The sequence below is a fragment of the Falco naumanni genome, chromosome 11 (assembly GCF_017639655.2).
Source record: "Falco naumanni isolate bFalNau1 chromosome 11, bFalNau1.pat, whole genome shotgun sequence".
Taxonomy (NCBI): Eukaryota; Metazoa; Chordata; class Aves; order Falconiformes; family Falconidae; genus Falco; species Falco naumanni.
The window spans coordinates 28,423,487-28,448,099 of NC_054064.1; the positions used below are offsets into that span (position 1 = coordinate 28,423,487).

Here is a 24,613-nt window from a genome sequence, read left to right on the forward strand (position 1 = left end):
GGGATCCAATCGAGGGAGCTGGCAGAGTTGCTCATCAAGCCACTTTCCATCATTAATCAACAGTCCGGGAAAACTGGAGAGGTCCCAGAAGACTGGAGGTAAGCCCATGTGACACCCCTCTACAAGAAAGGCAGGAAGGAGAATCCGGGGAACTACAGGCCTGTCAGCCTGACCTCGGTGCTGGGGAAGGTTGTGGAGCAGACCGCCTGAGTGCCATCAGGTGGCACATGCAGGACAATCAGGGCATCAGGCCCAGCCTGCACGGGTTTATGAAAGGCAGGTCCTGCTTGGCCAACGTGATATCCTTCTATGACAAGGTGACCCACCTAGAGGATGAGGGAAAGGCTGTGGATGTTGTCTGCCTGGACCTCAGTAAAGCTTTTGACACTGCCTCCCACAGCATTCTCCTGGAGAAACTGGCTGCTCATGGCTTGGGATGGGTGTATGCTATGCTGGGTTAAAAGCTGGCCAGACGGCCGAGCCCTAAGAGTGGTAGTAGGTGGAGTTACATCCAGCTGCTGGCCTGTGATAAGTGGTGTTCCCCAGGGCTCAATATCAGAGACAGTTCTGTTTAGTATCTTTACAGACGATTGGGACAAGGGGATCAAATGTCCCCTCAGTCAGTTTGCAGACAACACCCAGCTGGGGGGGAGTGTTGATCCACTTGAGGGCAGGAAGGCTCTGCAGAGGGATCTGGGCAGGCTGGATCGATGGGCCAAGGCCAGCTGTATGAGGTTCAAGAAGTGCTGGGTCCTGCACTGGGGTCACACCAGCCCCACACAGTGCTACAGGCTTGGGGCAGAGCAGCTGGGAAACTGCCTGGTGGGAAAGGGCCTGGGGGTGCCGATCAACAGCTGGCTGAACGTGAGCCAGCAGTGTGCCCAGGTGGCCAAGAAGGCCAATGGCATCCTGGCTTGTATCCAAAACATGTTGTGTGGCCAGCAGGAGCAGGGCAGTGATCGTACCCCTGTACTCAGCACTGGTGAGGCTGCACCTTGAATACTGTGTTTGATTTTGGGCCCCTCACTTACAAGAGGGACACTGAGGTGCAGGAGCGTGTCCAGAGAAGGGCAACAGCTGGTGAAGGGTCTAGAGAAAAAGTCTTACAAGGAGCAGCTGAGGGAACTGGAGGTGTTTAGTCTGGAGAAAAGGAGGCTTGGAGGGACCTTATTGCTCTCTACAGCTCCCTGACAGGAGGCTGTAGGCAGGTGGGGGTCGGTCTCTTCTCCCAGATAACTAGTGACAGGGCAAGAGGAAATGGCCTCAAGACACGCCAGGGGAAGTTTAGACTGGATATTAGGAAAAACTTCTTCACAGAAAGGGTGGTCAAGCATTGGAACAGGCTGCCCATGGAAGTGGTGGAGTCACCACCCCCAGAAGTGTTTAAAAAACACATATTCACAGAGCTTAGCAACATGGTTCAGTGTTGGACTTGGCAGTCCTGTTTTAACAGTTGGACTTGATGACCTCAAAGGTCTTTTCCAACCTAAATGATTCTATGATTTTATAAATAATGTGCAAACCCAGTCACCAGTAGCTTTACTCCACAGGTAAGACAGAGCTACTCTTAATGTAGTCTAAGCAATATTTCTTGGTTTCACTCATACTTTAGGTTGCATATTTTTCCAGTGACTAGGTAAATTTGGTCAATCAGTAGGTTTCTGTAACCATAACATACTGTTCAAGAAGATAAAAGCAATAAGATTAATATACTTTATGGAACATTCTTTCCCAAATGTTTTGTTTATATTTTTGTTTGAAAGGCAGTAATGGAATCTATTTTCATTCTTGTAAAGCAAAGCAAAATTATATAACTGAGAGGAAGAAACTTTTCCCTAATTGAAAAGAATAGATTTATCTGTTCAACTGAAATCAATGCCACGAAAATGTATGTAACACATATTCACAGATTTTTTCCTAAGCTTTAATAGTCAGAAATCTTCAGTGTTTCAAAGTTCTGTAACAGGTCTAAATGCACAGCTGCTGCCAGTAACTGGAGAGTGCAGCAAGTGCAATTCACAGTTCCTTGATCACAGGCCAGCTACAGCAGAACGGATGGCCTTCTGTGTAAAGCAATGGACTGGAATTCAGGAGACCTGGGTTTGGTACCTGGCTCTAGCACTGTTTTACAACACCAGCAAAAAAATCACTTTGCATCTCTGTGCCTTGACTTCCATCACTGCAGTAAGGTATTTTTGTCTATTTTATAAAAGGCATGTGAAGATAAACTCATTAAAATTTCTAAGCTACTTAAAAGACTGCTTACTAGGGAACAAAATTACTTGGCCCACAACTAGATAGACTTCCTGGCCAGGGCCTATTAAAACTTTCTTTTTGTCCTGACTGCAATAGTCCTGTATCTGTATTATTAACTCTTGCAGCTCTTCCTCCACTCTAAGAAGGAATTTCTAAGGACATTTCCATGGAACAGCACTGAGGGATGTTCACTTTAGAAGTCTGCAAGATAGCTTTAAATACAGAGGGAAAAAGAGATGACACTGCTTTAAGCAAGGAAAATGAGCAATAATGAGACAAATTATATCTTCGTGCTCTGGACAACATGAATGAAGGAAACATTATGAAGAATCACTACCTACTGTTACATACCATTATACTCTTTTCGAATAAATCTTTCCAAACTTGCCAGAATTTGTTCTCTGTTTTGTTGCTCAGATAAAGGAGGAGATAACTCATCTAAAGTAAAAAGTTAAAACACAGTCAGATGTGACATTCAGCTACCTCAAAATATTTTTCAGCTAATTAAAAGTATTGGATACCTTTTTCCTTATTTTGTTACATTTACTTCCCTTGAATATGTGTTTTTCCGTTTTATGATACCATTAGAGTTGTTAGGATTTTATTTCAGATGTCTGATTTTTCTGCAATTCAAACACACATTGGCTTAGTGGGCAGCTGGCATCCAGCCAAGGTTAACCACAGCACCCAAAAGGAGCCACAGAATTTGATATAGACAAAACCTAGTTTTGCCCAGAGACTAATTTCTGAGAACATTACTAAATTTTACAAGCCCAGTGAAAAATCCTGCATAGCATTAGTTTCTCAAATCTGTTATAAGAATTTGATATCACAATCGTGATTTATATGAAAATAAGAACACTGATCAATTTATAGCCTAGGGTAACCTGGAAGAGCTTCTTCCCACTGAACTTACTGGAATACGTATTTTAACCCTACAGGTTTTATTTTTTTCCAGATTACAGATCATAGTTTACAGTGGAATATAAACACTTTTCCAACTTACCAAAACATCTTTTACACACTATATCAAGTATTTCCCGAAATCTGTCAGTCATTGGTGGTAGTGGTTTTAGATCAATTTTCTTGAAATCCTCTGGGCAGTCATTTTTGGAATGTCCATCCCGTTTGCAGATGCTGCATACTATAGTTGGTGGCTTTAGGGGGAAGTGCACAAATGCAATTTTACTTACAAGGTAGTTCAACAGACCTAACATTTCCATGTAAACCATGCAAGCAAGAACATTTAACATATGAGCAGCAACTGAGCCTCTAAAAAGAACAGAAGAACATGGCTCAATAGGCTGCATTTAGTTCTCACAGTGCATAAAAGCAACTGGAAATTCTACAAGAAAGTAGGAGAGGAAGGGGACAGGGGCAGGGGAAACACAAAAGAACAAAAAACCAAAACCTAGGATTTTTTTTGTTTGGTTGTTTTTTTTGTTTTTTGTAGAAATCAGAAAGCTTTGCGTCAGATGGGGACAACAGCCCCTCTGATCCAAATGACTTACAGGTTTGGCGTTTTCCAGTCTTAAGTAACAGGTACTCTAAAAAGGCTGGAGCTACCGTTCCTAACAGAGACTGAAACAATCACTGGGAGAATCCCATCATCCACCCACCCTTAGTTTAGTGATTTAGAAGTAAAAGCCCACTAATATATGACCAGCACTGCTTAAATACACAGCTTACCTTTCCTGAAGTAAAAATAAACTTATCAAACACATAATGCATTTCTTCTGTAGAGACTCTGCCTTCATCTTTGAGATCATGAGCTTCCACCGTTGCTTTGCAGTTGGGCGAGGTAGCTGGTGTGCCAGTGCACTTACTCTTCTGAGAAGACTCTGTTACCAAACTCTGTCTACTTTCAGCATCAGAGAATTCGTTACTAGAATTTGTGTCATAGGGCTGATGTTCACTACAGTTACAATGGTGGCTTAACTCATCTTCTGTTATACAAACTGAAATTTCTAAATCATCCCTCTCTTTTAGTGATTTTTGCTTTAATTCACAGCATTCATTAGAGACAAGGGATAAAGCTTCTTCTTTGTCTTCATCATAACTAGAGTCCAATGTTGAAAGTAGCAAAGAGTCTATGTTCTTGGAAGTACATCTTTTGGCTACAGCTTCTACCACTTCATTACATTCAAGTTCGTTCTCTGGTACGTTACATCCACTTGCTATATTTTGTTTACCTACACCTTTTTCCCCTTGTGGAAGGCAACAGTTGGCTACAGGCTCTTCAGATCTTGTGGATTTCTTATTATTCATTTTCCCTTTTTCTTTTTTCTTAGTATCTGGCTTGGATTTAATCCTATCTTTACTTTGTGGACATGCAAAATATTTATATGCTGTCCTAAAACGCTCCAGGATGTACTCAAATACCATCTGGCTATTTAGACTTCGTGCAACATTCCTCTTTAGTGCAAAAGGATCTAGGAAAAAAAAGAACAATTTAACTAGTAATCTTTAATTTCTACATTTCAGTAAAGCAGCTGAAATACCTAAGTTATGATACAGCAGTTAAAAAGAGATCCTTATAATATAATCCAGAATTGGTTTTGGATATACTTAGAGAATGTAAGGCCCACAAGGTTTTTTTGGACTTCTTCCATACAAAACACAACACGTGTGGCCATGAATGGCTGGCTATCATAAACAACTCTAAATAGTGTTATTTTAAAAGAAAACCACAGGTATATTGTACCATTATATTACTGTCAATTTCTAAGCTAGAAATTAAAATTAACATACAAAAGTAAAATAAACATAGCTCTGCCTGAACTTTTTTCCTTCACTGAAGGAGGATTTGCATTTTCCTCAAGAAATTAACTTCTCTAAGAATAACATTAAGATTATAAGGATTATATGAACCAATCTCACCAGGTTTCATTCTTAGTCCTTCCTAGCGATTTCTAGACCAAACATGTTTTCCAAGTAAAAAGAGCACTTGCATAGTTGCTATAAGTTTGCCTGGGAAGATAGTATCAAACTGAGATTCTGTTACTTCACAATTTCAGTTACAAACTTAACATTAAAAAACCCCACCAAAACCAAAAGCAAAAATGAAAAACGAACATAAAACAAACAAACAAAAACAACACAAAAAGATCAATAATAGCAGGTATCAGAACCAGAATAAAATCTGCTTTTTAAAATTATTTCCTGTTTCTTCCTCAATAATTTGCCCTTTTGTCTTACGGTTTTCATTTCCCACATACTGAATAAATGTTACTGTACTTTTAAAACTCTCTAACGAAAAGTGATTGAAGGAAAGAATTGTGAGAGGAAATTAAAGCCACAGCAGTGATCTCAAAATGTACTACTCAACATGTGCCTCACCAATTCATTGCTTGTTTTCTTCCTTTCTACTTCTTGCACCTTACTGACTTGCCCTTCAATATACCTTTCTCTGTATATATACTCGTACTCTGTCTTTATGCTTCTCTGACCTATTTCTCCTTGTCCTCTCCATCACCTCATGTGTGTTCCAGAAAAGCTAGCTCATCAACATCTCTAGAAAGTGTTCAAAAGTTATCTATGCATTTATAAAAATACCACCTTAAATGGTTTCTTAATCTTCCTCAAATACCCAGTTTCTCTATTCTTAAGGCCAATTCAGACTGCCATGCACCGCTCTGTGACTCTCCTTGTGAAGTATTGTTTACTTATTTTTCCGTGTTGAGGAACAGAAATAAAGACGTTTTCCAGTTATAAAGAAGTAATAGACAAAATAATTTCCTTTCTTTCTCTCCCCAACACACATAACGCAGGCTATATGTTCATCATCAAATTCATACGGTCTCACTCCCTGAAGAAAACAATTCCCTCCACAGGATATGCACGCCCTGAAGGATTGCCTATGACATGACATTCAGTTTCACAGTGTGGAAAAACTACCAACAGGGAAAGGGACAAGGAAGGGTGCTGGGGGCGTGGGTATTACTTTGATGGATTTGCTCCAGTTCACTGATCAGAGGTAACCTCCCTGCTCAGTCTGCATTACGAGTCAGAGGAAACAAATTGATAGCTGGTAAGACTCAAAATACATTGCGGTTTTTGGAAACACAGCTACAGGTGCTGAAAATTCATAATATCAGAATTATTAGAAAGGAATGAATAGTGGTTTCTAGAAAGAATGAAACATATAGAGATAAGAACAGAATGTAAGAAACAATTAAACAAATTTACGCTTTGTATTTCAAGGACCAGACTTGCAAAAAGTAGTACTAAACAGAAAATCTGTCTTTAAACAGACTAAATGCTGACAAAATCGAAAAAAATATTTTACTTTCTCCTCCAATTATTGGTATTATTTATTTTCTAGACTTCTTGTGACAAATCTGGAAGTATTAGGTAAATAAAGATAATAATGCAGGACAACTACAGAACTAGAAAAGGGTATTATCCTACCTTCAATGGCTATTCGCCTTTTAGGCCAGTTTTTATTCTCTCTGGTTAAGAGTTCTTGTACCCGTATGCTGATGACATATTCCTCCAAAGCAAATTCCAGTGTGTAAAACTTCAACAGTTCTAACCACAGTTGCCCCAGTGAAACTTGGTGAGGAGTTTTGAATGCTAAGAGAGACTGAAAGACATGAACAAGAATGCAGTAAGAAATTAAAAGTTCCGTATTTTTTTTCCCTGGTTCCACGTTTGGAGATTAAAACAGGGATAAGAGATAGAATATGGTTTTAAGTGAAATAAAACCATGACTTACATTGCCATGTTTCTCCTTCGCATTACTTTGGTTGTCCACTTCTGAGCTTGTTACCTTCTTGCCACCACCTTTTTGTTGTTCAACTTTAGTTTTACTTTCTGCTCCAGCTGAGTTTTTTGCTGCACCATTTGTTGGTGGTTTGTACTCCCACCGTACAAACTCCTCTTCTATACCTTTCAGCTGGTGGTCATCTGGCCTCTTTGAATCAAAGCCTTCAATCTAACAAGAATTAAAAGTATCTCTGAAACATGACTGTATATAATTAGACAACCAAAAGTTTTCAACAGAAGTTAACACTGACAATTGTGCTATTTATCCTTCCCAAGAATAACTGATGTCAGAGAAATAAATTCAGAAAATTAAAAGAAGAAAATGTTTGCCTCTTCTCCAAAATACAGCATGACACAATTGCACAGGCTATAGCCGCTGCCTTTTCATCAGGAATCAACTGTGTGAGGGTTAAGTCCCAGTGTTTTATTTACAAATTTCTTAGGCACTTAAAGTTGCACATTTTATGACCTTGTAGAACACAAAAATAATGTCAGCAATGTAACAGTAAGGTTACTATATCACCAAGTCACTTACCCAGTTGCCCAAATAGGATGGCAAAATCCGTGGTTTCCTTTGTTGAAGAAAAAATATCACCATTAAGGCAAAGGAATATGAGGGAATCCCACCTTCAGCCTGACAGTCAATGTGACAGAGCTGTAAGAGAATAAATCATTAATTTTCTGACGTAACAGAAGCACTTTAATTTAAAATGTATTATAAAAGGACAAGTATTAAAAAAATGTGAAATACATGCTAGACTGAAACAAAAAATCCTTTATCTCAGAAACTGCAGATGTCATGCCCATCCACATACAGAAAAATGCAAATTACTGTAATTTGTACAGTGCCCTAAATTATACTATTATATGTTATTCTCTTCGCTTTCATGAGATTCTGTGATTGTGAGACACATTTATGTTCCTATCTAGAATTTCAGTCAACTATCAGGTATTTGTTACTATGTAATAGTTCATGTATGGAGATGGGGATTCTATGCATCTGGTTGTAATCTGACACTCATCTCTTCTATGGAAACTCGAGATACGTGATGCACATATCTTTGAGCAGTTCTTTGTAGTTTCTACGGCTCCTACTTAAATGTTGTACAACAGGATTTTTTGTAAAAACACCTTGCTAAATCAAGTAGCAATAACAACCATGCAATAAAGCCAGGACATTTTAAGTCAAGTATGGCCTGGCAGAAATTTCAGGACTGAATTACAAGACAGTTAAACAGTGGCTGTGAACATTATAACTTGGTTCCCGTGATCACTGTTGACATCCATATGAAGTACAGCAGGGTATGACAACAGACCCTTTTTAGTGCAAGTTAACTTTTTTCAATGTAACCTCAGCAACAGGAAGTCTGCAAGACCCAACTGCTGTGAGACTGGTTTTCAAGGATCAGTTAACTAGTTTTAAGTAACTAGTGTAATAACTTGCTAACAGAATAGTGGAAGCTTCATACATATTTACAGTTTCACATCAAAATCTTTGGTCTCATTCTGGCCTGTTAAGGTAAGAGGTGAATTATGACATGAAGTTCTTTTCTACAAACATGTTCATGGTATATTATACATTACATTGTATGTAGTGCTTAAAAAGAGGAAATAAACATAATTATCCTTAATATTTATAAACTTACTCTAGCCCAGTAGCGGAAAGCCAAAACCAAGGGAATAAGGACAGGCTCCAGTTTACCAAGTGCAGCCAGCAGGTCAGTTGTAAGGCAAGCCACATCGTTTCTAGCACTTACTTTACATGTCAAACCACTGTAATTACAAATGTAAAACAGATAAAAAGAGTTATCACCTTGTGTATACAGATGATGCTTGGGGTGGGGGGAAGGTGGGTCATCATATCCACCATACTAAAAACATGCCTCAGTGTCTCCCTATGTAAGAACCTGAACTTTTAAAACAAAAGCTACAGAATATAATCACATTTTCTTTACTCTTAACTCATCAGTTGGATCTATAACTTACAGAAGTTCAATTCAGCTAAAAATACAAAACAGCATTATGAATTTGCTTGAAGTTCTATCATTACTTAATTGTGCAATCTTACACAACTCAAACTCCATGTATCTTCCACATACCAATTAAATAAACAAACACTTCAGGCCTCCTGCATATTAAGACTTGGTAAGTCTACAAAACGGCTTCCCTAAAAACTTCTGTTTTGCTTCTCAAATAATTATATCTATTGTCTTAGTACTTACTAGGCATTTGAATAATCTACAAACACAGGAAAAGATACACCCACCCTTGTCACATTTACTATTCTGGAGTTTCAAGCACATACTTCTAGCCAGTCAAAGCAACCTGGCCATCATACAGCAATCATGTTCCATTTTGGAGGTTGCTACTTCTTAGGAATGCACTGAAACTGTCAGGTGATCTGTCCTTTCTGGCAATGTGTATTATATAAAATGTTTTTAAAGTCTTGGATTAAACTGCTCGCAGAAATTTTAAGTATCAACTGAAACCCATCCCACTCTGCCCCTACTTAACTTAAAGTAGAACTGGTATTTTCAGACTCCTACAACTAACAAGCTCTATGAAGTACAAAACCAAAGCTAAGCTTTTTTTCTAGATGGTATTTTTCTGTATGAGCAATTCCATTTTTACATGGATGTTAGCTAAATGTTACAGTAATGCTTCTTGTCAGGAGTGCAGGCAAGTAGCTGTTATGAACAAGCACAGCAGAAATAGGTATCTCATTAAAAATCCTTTTCAGTGACATGTACCTTTTAACATCCTTGCAGAAGACAACAGGAACTTTTGCATGGAAATCTGACTCCACATCTGAGTAGACAGCTAAGCAAGGAGAAAAAAAAAACCATGCTGTACAAAAGTCTTTTACAGTTTTCCCAACTGTGTCTTTAAAGCTATTACATTTATACCACGCTTTTAAGAACAACTCAATTAAATTAAGTGCTGCATAGTATGCATACAGTATGCGTATTTTCTGGTTACTTTTGATGGTCACCACAAGTATCACACAGCCAGAAAGAAGAAAAAAAAGAAAAGCTTCCATCAGGAAACTGAGCTGGTATCTCTTCTAGAACCTTTCTGTCTTTACAACATTTGAAAGACACAAGGTTGAATCTCTGACAAACCATTGGGATAGTTTGAAAACCCCTTATGGAGCTGACCTATCAAAATTTCCTGAAGGATCAAAAATGCTATGCTACTTGTGTCACTTGGTTCAAGATGTACAGGTCACAAGCTTAGGTAACTTCCTGACAGAATAAGGAGGCAACAAGTTTCACAAGTTTTCTAATAGTTCTCACTGACACTCAAATGGACATGGAAACTGGCTTTCACATTTACTGCTTATAATTTCTCCTTCAAAGTTAAATATTTTTTGATCTGGCATCCAACACTATTACCATAAATTCTGGCAATCTGAACTAGACTGCCTGGGCTGCCACTCTCCTGCTGCAGGTTCTCATCTCTCACATAAGCACTGGTATTCATTAAAACAGCTCAGATACTCCGGTTGAAAACTAATGCATTTTTGTAAGTTTACAGACAAATTAAGTGTAAATACAACTGAAAAGCAGTTGGAATGTTAATTAAACAGAAATGAGATGCAACTGAAACTCACCACTGTTCTTCAAGATTTCAAGTACCTGTATCAGAACATCTGGTTGACTCATCTAAAATGAAAAAAATAGGTTAGTCTGAATAATGTAACCTCTATTTTATTTTGTTTAAAACTACTTAGACTGCACAACTAGTAACACTATGTTCGTTCACAAAACGAAATAATTTGTCAGTATTAATGAAAAAGTTAACAGTATCTGTCTGCACCATGAAAACAGGTAAACGCATTAGCCAGCTTTCTTTAAGCCTACAGCCTTTTTAGTTAATACTTCTGTTCTAGTTCCATATTAACAGACTCCATAAAGTTAAAACAAAATACTTGCCACATATTCAACAATTTCAACGTCAACATATGCCACTAGAAATGCACAACAGTAAGAATTTAACATCGGTACCTTCCTAAGGGTTTTAAAAGGTTATAATTTCTAAATGTGTTTTCTTTCCTCCCCAGAAACCAACTTCAGTGTTTCAAAGGTAAGATGTTAATAGTTCCAAGAAAAACTAAAAATTAGCAACCCTTTGAGCCTTTGTGAAAAAGTGACAATTGTTTTAAAAAGGGCTCTGTTCTGCTTTCTAACTGCCATATCATTTCAAAGTGCTATGTGTAAGCATCTGCCTGAAACACGTATCTTGAATTCCACCATAACACATACAGTCAAAAAAAAGAGCAAGTTCAGCAGTTGTGCCTGTAACAATGTGTGGCTAATATCACACACTAAATGTGAACCAACAACTTCAATGTTTAAAAGCAAGTTACACTGCTCTGCAGGAATTCTGCACCCCAGTAAACTGTGAACTGGGATGTGACATTTACTTGCAAGTAACTGAAACACAAAAAGGAAGATTGTCACTTTTAGCCCCACCTTTAAAAGGGTGGGTTGGGGGTGGGAGGGGGAATGAAGACCTACAAGTTTTACAGTCTGAATCACTAGCACATAAAAGCACACTTACCCAGAGTCAATTATCTTCATATTGCTTCAATGCTTACTCAGAAAATTTTTCAAAAAGGTTACCATGTTTGTCCAAAAAACCAGAACTGAAATTATCTACCAAGCAATAAAAACTATCCACTTGATTCAAAGCACATCTGACACCAAATCAAAGATTATATGCTTTGTGTTATTCTAACACCATAGGCCCAACAGAAGATGAAGGCAATGGCCTTGATTTAATAAACAGTTAATAAAAAATAGTATCTACACACCTTAGGGGGGAATTTGATATCAATATTAACATCACTGGTCTTAAAAGCGAATCTAGTTAAACAGGAACCATACATCCTCAGTGAACAGTCTGGAAGAGAAAGAACAATTATTTACAAGCTAGTAAATAAATTATTCTTTAATGGAGGATGCACACCTTGCTTTAGATACCGTACCTCCCAAATGGTACTCCAAAATTAATTAATATTGAACCACTTTCTCACTCCTGTGAAGGCTAGTCATTTCCATAACACAGCAGCACAGAAGACATATAATTCAAATAGTGTAATTACCAAATATCCAAAACTTTTCAAGCTGTTTTAAAATATTTCTGCAATGCAGCTTTAGTTTTGTTCGTTCTTAATATAAAATGAAATATAAAATAGTAACTGTCATCATCTCAGTGCAGGATTTTATTTAACAGCTTTTGTTAACTACAGCTTATTTCACTTCAGCAGTAAGCCAATTATAAAATTCTTTGTTGGCTCATACACTTTTGTCAAAATTTTTTTTATATGTGCTACAATCTGCTAATTTCAATAGCAAGTTCCAATGCACAATTCATTACGAAACATGCATATAAAACATAACTTCAGTATAATCCAAGACACAAAGTACAGTATCCATGTAGTGGTTTTGTACTTAATATTGTTCCTTACTGCAAAGATGTACAACACATCTAAACTAATCAGAAAGTAACTATTCAGTAATAATATCATGAGAAATGTCATTCCACTCCATAAAGAGTAATTTATCCCACTTCATGACATAAATTTTTAGATGAAAACTTTTCTGTAATATATATTAGGGCTCTGACATATTTATGTCAGCTGAAAAACAAGACTATGCTCAGTCCCTTCCAAATCCAACACTCAAGTAATAATTTCCTTTGCTTTGTCTTATGCTAATATACCATCAGTGGAAAACTCAACAGTGTGTCAGAAAAGAAGTTTGCACTAGGAGCCACATATGGCAATACTAAAGAGCAAACAGATTAGCAAACCTCCACCCTACAAAGCCCTGTTCTGTTCAGCACCTTATGCTGAAGCACACATTTAATGTAGCTCCTAAAACTAAAGCTACTCATCCTGCAGCAAACAAAATCTTTCTTACTACTGTATTCTCATAGACCAAAGAGAAAAAAGAAGTTATGTCTAAAATAAAAGGACCGTTTAGAATATCAACCCAGTTTCAATAATGTTTCATTCAATTAATCAAATTCAAGATTAAGTAAAAAGTTTGAAAATGTAGTTTTTGTCAATGAGATTAGCATCTCCTTCTGTTCAGATTCATTGAAAAACAAACCACTGCATAAAGTCAAAATTACCATGGCTCCAAAAATCAGCTCTCAATCTCCCAGTGTATTAACTATAGGAGATGATGAGAAATCAGTGTAAAGAAGCAAGTATCAAATATTATTGTATTGTTGTATTACTTACATTATTTTATTTTCCAGTATCAGTATAAACTGGATTTGAATGTTTAATGTCCTATTGAAGTAACACACTGTACTTCTGAAGGGGGAGGAGGGGAAAGACTATAATTCATCTTATCTAGACAATTTTTACAAACTCTATTAATGCACTGAACTTTAATTGACCCACTGAAGCAGAGAAAAGGGACTAAGCATTTAACCTACTCAGACTTTTATTTTTTTTAATCAACATAAAGCACTCAAGGAAAAGGCAGATAAGGTATGATATTTACTCGCAGTTAAGTAAATGTAGTATTTTGACCTATTTAAGACAGTTCAAGGGACTCTAGGAAGTTATAGTTGATCTCAAAGTACACCTCTCCTCACTTTAGGACCCATTAACCATAAATACACATGAGAAGAAATACCTGTCAAACAACAACCCTTGTTGATTTTAATGACTTGTTTTAATGAACAGTTACTGATTAGTACCTGCAGACATTTTAGATCACAATTAAGCACTGAAAATGTTGTATATTACCTGCAGATATTTCAGATCACAATGAAGTACGGAAAATGTCTCATACGCTTGCCAAAATCACTCATAGCAGAGGTCCAATTTTTTTTCCCCTCAAACTATGCTTAAGAAAAATTGCCTTATGCAACTTTTACCTGCCCTGAAAGATGTTATAAACAACTGAAGGACTATCAGGAAAAAACCACATTTTAAACTCCTCATTTCCCCTTCCTGCTACATTTATATTAGTATGATTAAGTGCACTTGGGGAAAAAAGTAATCTCTACTTTAGCAGCCACAGATATTCAGTAATTCTAGGTAAGGTATAGGTGGAAGGGTTTGTAGGACTAGAGCCTGAAGAAAATGCACAGTGGCTGAGGCTTCAAACACGACCAGGAAGGAAACATTTCATGCCATGGAAATTTCCAATCTTCATCAGAAATCACCACTTTAAAGAGGACCAATAGCTTCAATAAACATATGCCAAAAAGAAGCACAATTATATTTTCCTCTTTTTGGAGGTCTCTTAGGTCCTTTTAAATCAACCACCAGTCTGTACTAAAATGCCTGTATATATTAATATTGTATAATACAAAGATATATTAATCCCAAATGCATTAATTCACCATTATGGAAGGTATCAAAATCTGTGTAAAAATTAAGACAAAGGAAAAATTTTCACCTAAAGAAAATGGAGAATACTGTGAATACCTGGTAAGCGTTGTTGAATAATTTTCTCCATCTCATTTACAATTTCCTGACGAATTCTGAAGTCATCATCTGATATGCCTTGTTCATTTGCTGCCTCGATGAGTGCAAAACTCAGAGCAGCCAACTGTGCAGAAGAGGGGGGTGGGAGTGCACGCAGCTCATTTTCTTCTTGTTTCTCCTGAATAATTGTTGGGTAATAAAAGTTAAAACCGGTATTTTAAGAGAAAAAAGTTATCTCATACTACTGCATGTTTGCTGTTTGTGTTCTTCTATTGACATGGTGTCTGGACCAAACACTTTCAAAGGTAGGAACCCTGCCTGCCTAACTGGCAAATGTAGTTAGCTTACAGAAATGACAGTAGATGCTCAGTGTTTAAGAGAGTATGTTGTTTCACAGCTGGCAACCAGAGAGAAAATCTGCCGTGTTACATTCCTGAACCAAATTTTCTGACAGTTCTGAAACAGAATTCATCGAAGGAAATTAAAAGCTGTAATTGTTCATACATAATAAAAGTAACTGAGCTGGGAACGTTTTTCTAGAGTCACACACATTTTTTCCAGAGCGGATTTACTTGAAGAAGATATCACAGGCAGAGAAAGTATTCCTAGCTCCAAGAAATTTTGAGTCCCACTGCTGCCTTAACAGCTGGTGCCAGAAAGTGCTATTTTTAGTGCATCAAATTATAATCAATTTAATCCAACAGCAAGAAATATGTCAGATGCATCGTCATTTAGGAGTAAGTACAACAATCACTTGTTTTACAAATTCATCAACTACATGAAATATGTGACTGATAACAGAAATAAATAATAAACAGAAAATAATCATACACTAAGAAAACACAATCCAGTATGAGATCGCTTGGTTAGTTCTGGCTGCATCTCTCAACTCTTCTGTTCTTATCTGAACAAATTTAGTATAAGAAAGAATATGTGCATTTCTAAAGGGCTGTGGTTTTTTCAGTGTCACTGCTTTCAGGTTTTTCTTGAGTAGGGAAGCCACCGCTGCTACCAAGCTTATTTGGCAGTCATGTGTCTCATAGTTAGAGCTGTAAATCGGTATATTTCATGAAGTAACATTTACACAGTTACATACCTCTTATCACTGTAATGTGACAACATTTGAAAACAAGAGTTAAAAACTGAAACAGCTCCCTGTCCTCTAGTATTTCCAGTCGGTGGTAAAGAAACCTCATTCCTCAATTCTTATCTCCATGCACAGATGAAAAGCGTGGTACAATATCAAACATGGAGCGGGTTCGTTGCCATTTTATTGATTTTTTTTTCCCATGATGCAATTTAGCAGACAGCAAGAGAACCAGAATCCTTTACCAATAGTAACTGAACATAATACAAAAACATTACTTTCTGAGACGTAATGGATTTATGGCATTCAGGGTCTTCTAAGTGATGGCTTGCATATATGTAATTAATGTTCTAATTCTATCAAACAGAAGTATGGTAAGAAATACATGGGAACAGGAATAAATCATTGATTTAATTCTGGGGAATGGTTGTAGGAAAAGTAATTTTAACCATCTGAATCACAAAGCCCTACATACTGGGGAATTTGTAGCTATTCATCAGCATTTACAAAAATGGGTTGGCAAGAAAATCTGTGTGCCTTTTATTGGATTTCATGCATGTAGCAGCTCTTTAAAGCAAAGCAAACAGTAACACCATGGTATCTGATAAAGAAACTGTTTTTCTCTTTGAATTCCTTAGAACTGTTTTTCATATTAAACACATGCATAAACCCAGGCAGATGATGAGTGACTCAGGAACCGCATTCCTCCCTACTCTAACTCTCTTTTTGTAGTCTATACATACTATTCACTCCGCCCACCCATCACAGAAAGGATGTAGATAAAAACTTGAAGTCAGACAAAAGAGAACAGGAAAAAACCAACATCCCCAACACCACCTCCAGTCCCTGGAGGTCTTGCTACCAATTATACTATTTTGGGGCGAAACAGAAAAACTAAGTGTGTTTCTCACCTAAGTTACTTTGCATTCTGTTACTATAAGTATGATGAACTGTCCACTACTCAAAGACGCTAATTCAAAAGCAATGACCAAAAATATTCTTTCCTCTCTGCCTGGACAGATCATCAAGCCATTCTTTCCAAACAGAAAACAAACAAATTTGTGGATCTCTGCTCAGCACATAAACTTTCACCTAAATGAAGATGACCAAAGAAAACATACCACATAAGATATTTTTTCTTTAAAAAAAAAAAAAACAAACCAAAAAAAAACAAACAGAAGGAAGAAAAAGAACAAAAAAATCAGTCAGAATTTTATTAACTTACCATTATATTTTTCTTATGACGTTTTTCTTTAATATGCTTGTGAGCTCCCTGGATATTTTCAATGTGAACTAAGCAGAGCTTGCATAGATACTGACAGTTGGTGTATTCTGGGGAGCGCTGAGGAAAAATGGCCATAGATTAAAAGAAAATGTTTCTGCTAATAGTGTCTGAAAAACTCAATTCTTTGAATAATAAAATGTATTTAACAATTATGTAACACTTGCAATATCAAGGCGCTTTGCAAACATTACGTAATCTTCAAAAAATACAGCAGAAATGGATTTTTACCCATATGACAAGTGGGGAAAGCAAGGAAAGGAAGTGAGATGACTTGAATATTATACCTCTCAGTAAATTTTAGTGAGGCAACATTAAGACTGAAGACTTTATGCCTTTTTAGGCTGACCTAAAGGCCAGTAAGCCATTCCCTTGCCAGCTCAAGCTTTTAATAACTATGGATTTATTAAAACTCGGCACCTATCCTCTCTTCTCTGATGAGAAAATGGGAAGTATTCATCATATTATCTACTATACATATTATGACAGATGGTGTTGCCGTTTGGCTAGCATATTCACAGCGTCCTGTGCAAGTACCGCATTTTTTGTTCTATTAAAAAGGGCATGGCTGGCCAACAAGGAAGAAGATACCAATGACTGTACACTGGGTAAGGTGGGATCCTCTGACAAGGTTAAGATTATTCCATTTCGATGAATAATTTGGGATGCTCAGAACTGAAGAAACACGCAGGGCAAGAATCGCTTTCTACAGACAAGGCTGGGAGAGACAGAGTACACAAATGGAGAGCTGCCACCTGGGAGACCCCTGAAAGTCTGCAAGAAGCCAAGCCTCAGGAGATGATGTGAGGGGCACTATTTTCCTAGGGCCCAAGAGGAGATGCTGTGGAGTTTATTCAACCAGAAAACCACCACGAACTACTAGACCAAAAGGCAGAAAGGACCACCTCTGCAAAGGTGAGAGGCTGCGCGCAAAATACTCCACTTTATCTGTCTCATCCTGCAGTTGTATTTTCTCGCTCGAATAAAACATAGCTAGATTGGAAGCCTTTTGATATGCTCACTGCAAAGACAAAAGGGCCCCAACAAAAAGCCTTAGTTTTCCTCCAGACTTTATTTTTCCAATAACTGCTATCAGTTACCACTGGGAAAGAAAAAACCCTACTTAACATTTTCATCTTAATTCTAATAGGTCTGTATTTACTAAAATCAAAAAGTGTGCTGAAAACAGTGACATAACAATGAATTAACAGAGAACATTTTAAGACACTAAGGTAGACTATACATGACTTTAAAAAAATTGACTTACTATGTGGAAATCTAAACCACTGCTGAATTTGGGTTTTTCCACCTACTGAGTTCGATCTTTGCTTTTGGGGAAAAAATGTCTGATATTCTCCAACTGCAGAGTAAATTTAAATTTAAAATAAAATAGTCATTATGCTTTTAATACTAGATCTCGTCATACTTATTTTCTAAGAGACAGAAACCTAGTAAGATGAAATTAAACATCCATTTGGAAAACAACTTATAGGTAGTTACACTCTAGCTCAGAGGATTCAAGTATATGATACCTGATGAATGAAGATTAAAAATATTTTACCACTCCTCTAAACCGGAATGAATATCAGCAATAACAGTATTTTTTAAAATTGGGTATACTTTACAATACTGATCTGCAGTATTATGTCAACAGATGTTGCCAGAAAGGTTGAATCATGTAAATCTTTTATTTTGCCTTCATTGTAAAGCCTTTTTTAATCATCTAGTTACGCTTCACACCAATGAAAGGGGCAAGAACTCAAAACAGCAAGACAAAAAAAAGCTATGGACTACTCCTTGAGTAAGGTAAGATGCATAGTTTGGATGTTTGGCTTGTTTGAAGCCAAGCCTCGTAAAATCTGGGTTTGGATATTCAGGGAGCTAATCCATCTCAGAGCCATTTGTATTTTAAAGAACTCAGAGAATGGAAATGTTCCAGATCACTAGGAAAGAAAAATTTAAGAATATCTTTAAAAGGCTAAAGAGGATGAGCCAAGGAATTAAGAGACCAGTCAGAACTAGCATCCAGGAAAATACTGCAATAATTAAGTTATTAATAAGCACATAAGGAAAAAAAACAGGTCATAGGTGACAAACTGATGTGCTATGAACAAATTGCACTAAACCAATTTTAGGGTTGCTTTTTAAAAATAAAATCACAGGGCTTGAAGAAGCAGCAGCAGATGTTGTATCTTGAATTTTACAAAGTTTTTGTCACTTGTCATAGTATCAGTCTCAAAAGGAGACCATAAATACTATCTAAATAAAGAACAGTAAGGTGGGAACAAAACTGCTCAGAAAACTCTCCTCTGAGCTCACATACCTAGACTGGTTCACCACCAGACTAAAAGTATCTGCCAAGTATTTTTCAACAGGAGTTCTTCTGTGGTCAGAAACATTCATATTTCTGTTGAAGACTTAGGAAATACGATAGAGGTTGTGCTGACTACAAATGTGAATGATACCAAGTTGGGAGAGGTTACAGAAGATGTAAACTACAACAGAATTTCAGTGATCACAACAAATTAGAGAAATTAAATAAATCAGATGCAATTAAATAATATCAAAGCAAAGTATCATTCCTCCTTAGCTATTATCAACTGCAGACAATACAGGGCTGGGAACATCTGACTAAACATTTCTTATGAAAAGGATATGGGGATGATTGCTGGTCAAACTACAAACCAACGTCCTATTGCTGCTGAAGAGATCCTAAACATAAATACTGTATTGCGGGCAGATGAAGTCAGTTTTCCTCTTTATATGTAAGGCCTCAGCTGAAATCGCATGTCCGATTTTGGATACCATTTACACAGTGGATGACTACAGAAAAGCAACAAGAATGAGCCAGTAACTAAAAAACCCCTAAGACCAAAGAACAAAGAGTGAGTCTAAAGAAGGAAAGACTGCAGGAACAGCAATGATCTTTAGATGTGTAGAAAGTTGCAGAAAAATGTAATAAACCTGGGTTTATTTTCCTAGGACAACATATAAGGGATTAAAATGATAAAAAGAGACACTTACATTAGACAATAAGAAAAACTCCTGGGTTATCTATACTGACTTTGAAAATTGTTTCACTGGAGGTAAGAACAGTTTAGACAAACATTTTTAAGGAGTCATCTTCAATATAGGTGAGTCAGACTGATGGAAGGCTAATATACTGAAGATACCACAAGGTTCCTTTTGATCCTGTATTCTGAGTTTCCAGATAACTAGACTGTCTCGAAAATCTTAGATGAGTAATGGAACTGCAGACATTTAGGTCTGCAGAATCAAAAAATACTGTTCTACAAAGGCCACACGTGCCACAAAAGGAACACTTAAGTTTCCAATCCATATCATCTGCCACAATGAACGACTAGTCAACTACTAGGGCTAATACCTTAGATCGCTGAAGTGATTCATTACAAAGAAGAAAGAAACAGAGGTAACAGGCTCTAGTAGAAATACCACCCAACCAGAAGTATGGTAATGATAATGAAAGAAGACACCCATTTTCTTTTTTATCTAATAAATAACTCAACCTACTTTTTCAAGTCGGGAGATATAATCTCTTTCCAGACGTTCTTCAGCTTGTTTCAATCCTAGCTGCTGTTCAGATGTCAGATTAGATTCATCAATAACAGCGGTGTTTTCTAAATAATCAGCTTCCAAAGCATGTTCTTTAGTTGATTCAGAATTCTTTACTTTATCTAGAGAAAAAAATAGTTACTTTCTTCAGAGTAACTCAAGGAGAGGAAAAGTGAAAATTAAGAGTACACAGCAGTTAAGAGTCTCTCACTAAGGAGCTAGCCATAAATTAGAGCTAAAAAAAAAATCTGTTTTTGTCCAAAGGCTAGTCAAAATCACCTTAGACGTTAGAATCTTTCCAGTATGTTAAACAGTTATTTTGGAGAGACTTCAGAGACTAGTCTGCTACTAAGGGTGAACAGAGAATATGAGATCCTGATGCTCTACTGTAACAGAAATAAGAACTTAAAAAAATTTTTTTTTTTACACAATACAATTTTTACGCAACATGTTTAATGAAACAGTCATAGAACTGCTTTAAAGACACTCACCCAAATGATCTTACAGAGCCAGTCATCAGGCATTTCAAGCCTTTTATTTAGAAGGCTTCTGGAGTTACACCTGACCATACTGCGACACCTTGCCACCCACAGCTAGCAACCAGTGAGTTCTGCAACACTGCTACTCACAAACAGGCAGGTCAGTTCCGAAAGGCCAGTTCCTCCAGATGCCTATGAATTGTTCATAGTCTACTAATCTGTACAAACATCTACATCTTAAATTATTCCAGCAGTTTTTACATCAGCAAAAACGAGGGTTTATTTGTGGCTTGTTTTTTTTTTTTCTTTTTCCTTTCCTTTCAAATGAGATCTGTGCCCCAAGACTAGGCTAGGGATCAAAACTGAAAAAGTTTTCAAGTCCTGGTTTCTCAGTGACAGATGGTCCCTACAGTATAATGATGGTGGTCTACAAAGAGCTGACTGATCACAGGATGCTGCCATTTCAACTTGTTTTTCCTGTTGAATTTTATTAAGATAGATAAAAAAATATGCACTTTAATATTTTCGTAGTATTTCCATACAAGCAACTGCTGTAGCTGTTGCAGTAGTGGGAAATACTTCAAATCTGCACTATCACATAACCTTACAACAGCATTTTTATTTAAAAAAACCCTTAATTCTGAAAAAATGTGACAAATCCTGAACTGAGTTAACCTGAAGTGAGGGCAAAGCCTGATCCATATATTAATTTTAAAACTGAAAAATATGTATAAGAATTGAACACTTCTAAGAGTAATCACTGATGGTTGGTACATACTCCAGAATTCCCTAAATCAAAAAGCCACCTGCTAAAACGTATTTTAAACACTTTTAGTAACAAAAGGAGCACAACAATCACAGGGAAAAATGGTAAATATTTTCCCCCTATGTGTATAAAAAAAAAATTTCTTGCTGATTTTTCCACTGATCTTTCTGAAAAGCAGTAAGAGCTGGCATTTCCACAACTGGCAATGATATTATGAATGGTTCCCCCCTTCCAAGACACTATACTCACAAAATTGCCTGAAACCCACACATAGTATCTTGCAAAGATGTTCAGGTCTTAGGCATGAGAAGAAAGGACAGCTATTACCATAATCTCTTCCTCTCTAAGTAAGATGCTTGTATGAGAGCATATGTTCTCTCTAAACGCAATCAACAACGTATTTATGTGAAAAAAAAATAATGTAAACACAACCATTTCAAAGCCCATTTCAGATTGCTAACAATTTTACCACAAGAAAACGGACTAAACCAGTGTTGAATAATACTCACTGAAGTCATCAGGCTTATGCTCCATTTTTCTTTGATCTGAAGCAGTCTTACCAGAATCACTGGTTTGATCAACATTAGTCTTCAAAGTATGAACTCCCAGTGGATTTTCCAACGTCAGTTTCCCTTTGTGTGTAGCTGTTAAGCTTTCTGCACTGACTCCATTCCCTGAAACATGGGAGCCTGGAAAGTTTTCTCCCACTGGTTGAGCTTTTGTCTGTTTCAGGTTTTCCACTGCAGCTGATAAGTTAGAAAATTTTTTTGCTTTTCCATGACTTCGATCCTGAACGTTTGACCCCATATCTTTAGTTCCAGGAATACAACTATTTACTTTGCCTGATTTATTTTCTCCTTGTTTTTCAGAACAAGCATCATTTTGTTTACTTTTTTTGCTGCTATTCCCACTTGGAGAACTTCTCCCAACATCCTTTACAGATTTGTCATTTCTATTATGTTTATAATTCTGATTATTTGTAACTTTGACTGCTTTGCCTTCCTCACAGACAAGACGGACAGACTTCCTTGGGTCATGATTTCCATTCTTTGAGCTCCTGGCCTCTTCCATTATAGTGAAGACCTGCTTCCCCCGTCTCTTGAGACCACTTGAAGTGCAATTCTTCAGCAATTTGCAGTTGATTTTAAATCCACTGTGCAGGCAAGGATCGTAGCTGATTGTCTACTGAAGAAATAATGATAGACATTTTTAAACTGAAGGAAAAATATCAAAGCTCTGTGCAGACAATGCATTAAAATAAGCCTCTCTAAAGAAAAGCATAACTACAAATTATTATAGGAAGCATATTCCCCCCACAGGCAAAAGTGAATTTTCATAATACATTCTGTATTAAAGTAAAACTCATGAAAATTTTTATCATCTTGACTTCTAGTTAAAAGAGGAGGGGATAGGAAGAGTTGAAAAATGGCAGAACATGGTAAAAAACACTCAGTGATAAACCTGCCAACAGCTTGCCTTTTTCTTTCCTTCCTATTTTTGGCCTTACGAAAAAAAACCCCAAGAACCAAGATGTCGGCAACTACACTGGGGAAAAAAAAGAAAAAAAAATCTAACACATCTAAAAATACCACTCAATAAACATACAGCTCAAATTAGCCACTAGAGAAAACTAATTCAGTTTCCAGCAAGCAAGCTACATTTCATTAACTGATTAAAAAAAAATTTAGAGATATAGCTCAAAGAATAATAAACCTGACCTATCACCTGTATCCACAGACATTTCAGCAAATTTCTGACACATACAATACTCATATAAGTTAACTGCCATCAATTAAATAAGATTTTGCTTAGCCAAAAGAAACAAGAAATAGTAAATACTTTGTTTAGTTGCAGATTATCTTATCTAAACCTCAGTCTTTCAGATGGTATATCATCTGAGCTTTATGTTGGAGACAACTCAAAGATTGTTCTTCCAACAGGAAGCAAAGCATGAATAAGTCTGTAACTAATTATTCTTACTTATATAGAAAATGAAGGGGGAATTTGAAAAAAGAACTTTATTTTTTTTAAATTACCTTGAGATAGCAATAAAAAATTATGAGAATGAAGTATTAGACATAGAAGAAAATACATTTTATAAAACAAGAGCAAGATATGGCATTCAGAGTTTCTCTCTTTCCTGTCCAGCTACGTATTTGGTAGGTAAAAATATGATACACAGAAATTTCTGCATTTTAGAGAGCCCATAAAAATAAGTAGCTTATAATTTAGCGAAGAAAAGGAATAATAGAAAAGTAAATGGATTAAAACTATTAGAAATATAACAACGTACTTTTGTACTTACATATTAAGAACCAGAAGGAAGGATCAGATTAAAATGGCTGGTTAAAAAAACCCTTCTGAATATTATCAGTATAAAGGACAGTAATTTTTTTCTCAAGCTATATAATGTAGTTACTATCTCTCTCACTTTGAAAAGACACAAATCGGAAAATACTTCAGGACACAAAGCACATTAAAACTGGTTATGTTAAGCCTCTATTGACATAATTGAAAATACATATTATCTTTCAAAAATGAAAATCAAACAAAGAAACAAAGCCCACAAGAATTTTCATGAAGTTAATATTAGCATCATAGTCTTCAGTAAAATATAAAACTAAAAAAAAAAAAAGGATAACCTGTATTTCTAAATTAATTCCATCAGCTAGTATTTTCTCTCACAAATACATTTAATTACTATTACAACTATTTTCTATTAAACAGTGATTACACCTGGCTCTTACTTCTAGACCAAATATCAAAGACCAAAAATTGAAAAGACTAAAAGTGCCTTTGGATTGTAGTCAGTCTTTCCCATAGCAGATCTTACTGGCTCAGCAGCAGGCACTACTGCCCACCTGTACCCGTGCTGCCCAAGTCTCAGTGTGGCAAGAAGCAGCCAGGGTCCCCACAGGTTGGCTAAATTATTCTAGTCTCTGACCAT

At 36.7% G+C, this 24,613-nt stretch overlaps 1 protein-coding gene across 3 annotated transcripts in view; it reads right to left on the reverse strand.

The window, feature by feature from the left end:
• TUT4 (terminal uridylyl transferase 4) overlaps window positions 1-24,613 on the reverse strand; it is a 49,885-nt gene that overhangs the window by 18,375 nt on the left and 6,897 nt on the right. For 2 of the 3 annotated variants that reach the window (XM_040611260.1, XM_040611258.1), the window contains exons 2-15: window positions 22,176-22,851; window positions 20,380-20,543; window positions 16,792-16,908; window positions 14,480-14,657; window positions 11,840-11,928; window positions 10,637-10,688; window positions 9,774-9,843; window positions 8,670-8,796; window positions 7,559-7,678; window positions 6,974-7,192; window positions 6,667-6,841; window positions 3,946-4,688; window positions 3,263-3,413; window positions 2,608-2,694 (exon numbers count right to left, since the gene is read on the reverse strand). In XM_040611260.1, coding sequence (XP_040467194.1) covers window positions 2,608-2,694; window positions 3,263-3,413; window positions 3,946-4,688; window positions 6,667-6,841; window positions 6,974-7,192; window positions 7,559-7,678; window positions 8,670-8,796; window positions 9,774-9,843; window positions 10,637-10,688; window positions 11,840-11,928; window positions 14,480-14,657; window positions 16,792-16,908; window positions 20,380-20,543; window positions 22,176-22,737 — 2,854 coding nt within the window. In that variant the 5' untranslated portion in view covers window positions 22,738-22,851. The remainder of the gene's footprint in view (window positions 1-2,607; window positions 2,695-3,262; window positions 3,414-3,945; window positions 4,689-6,666; window positions 6,842-6,973; window positions 7,193-7,558; window positions 7,679-8,669; window positions 8,797-9,773; window positions 9,844-10,636; window positions 10,689-11,839; window positions 11,929-14,479; window positions 14,658-16,791; window positions 16,909-20,379; window positions 20,544-22,175; window positions 22,852-24,613) is intronic. The other variant, XM_040611259.1, reaches the window with a different exon arrangement.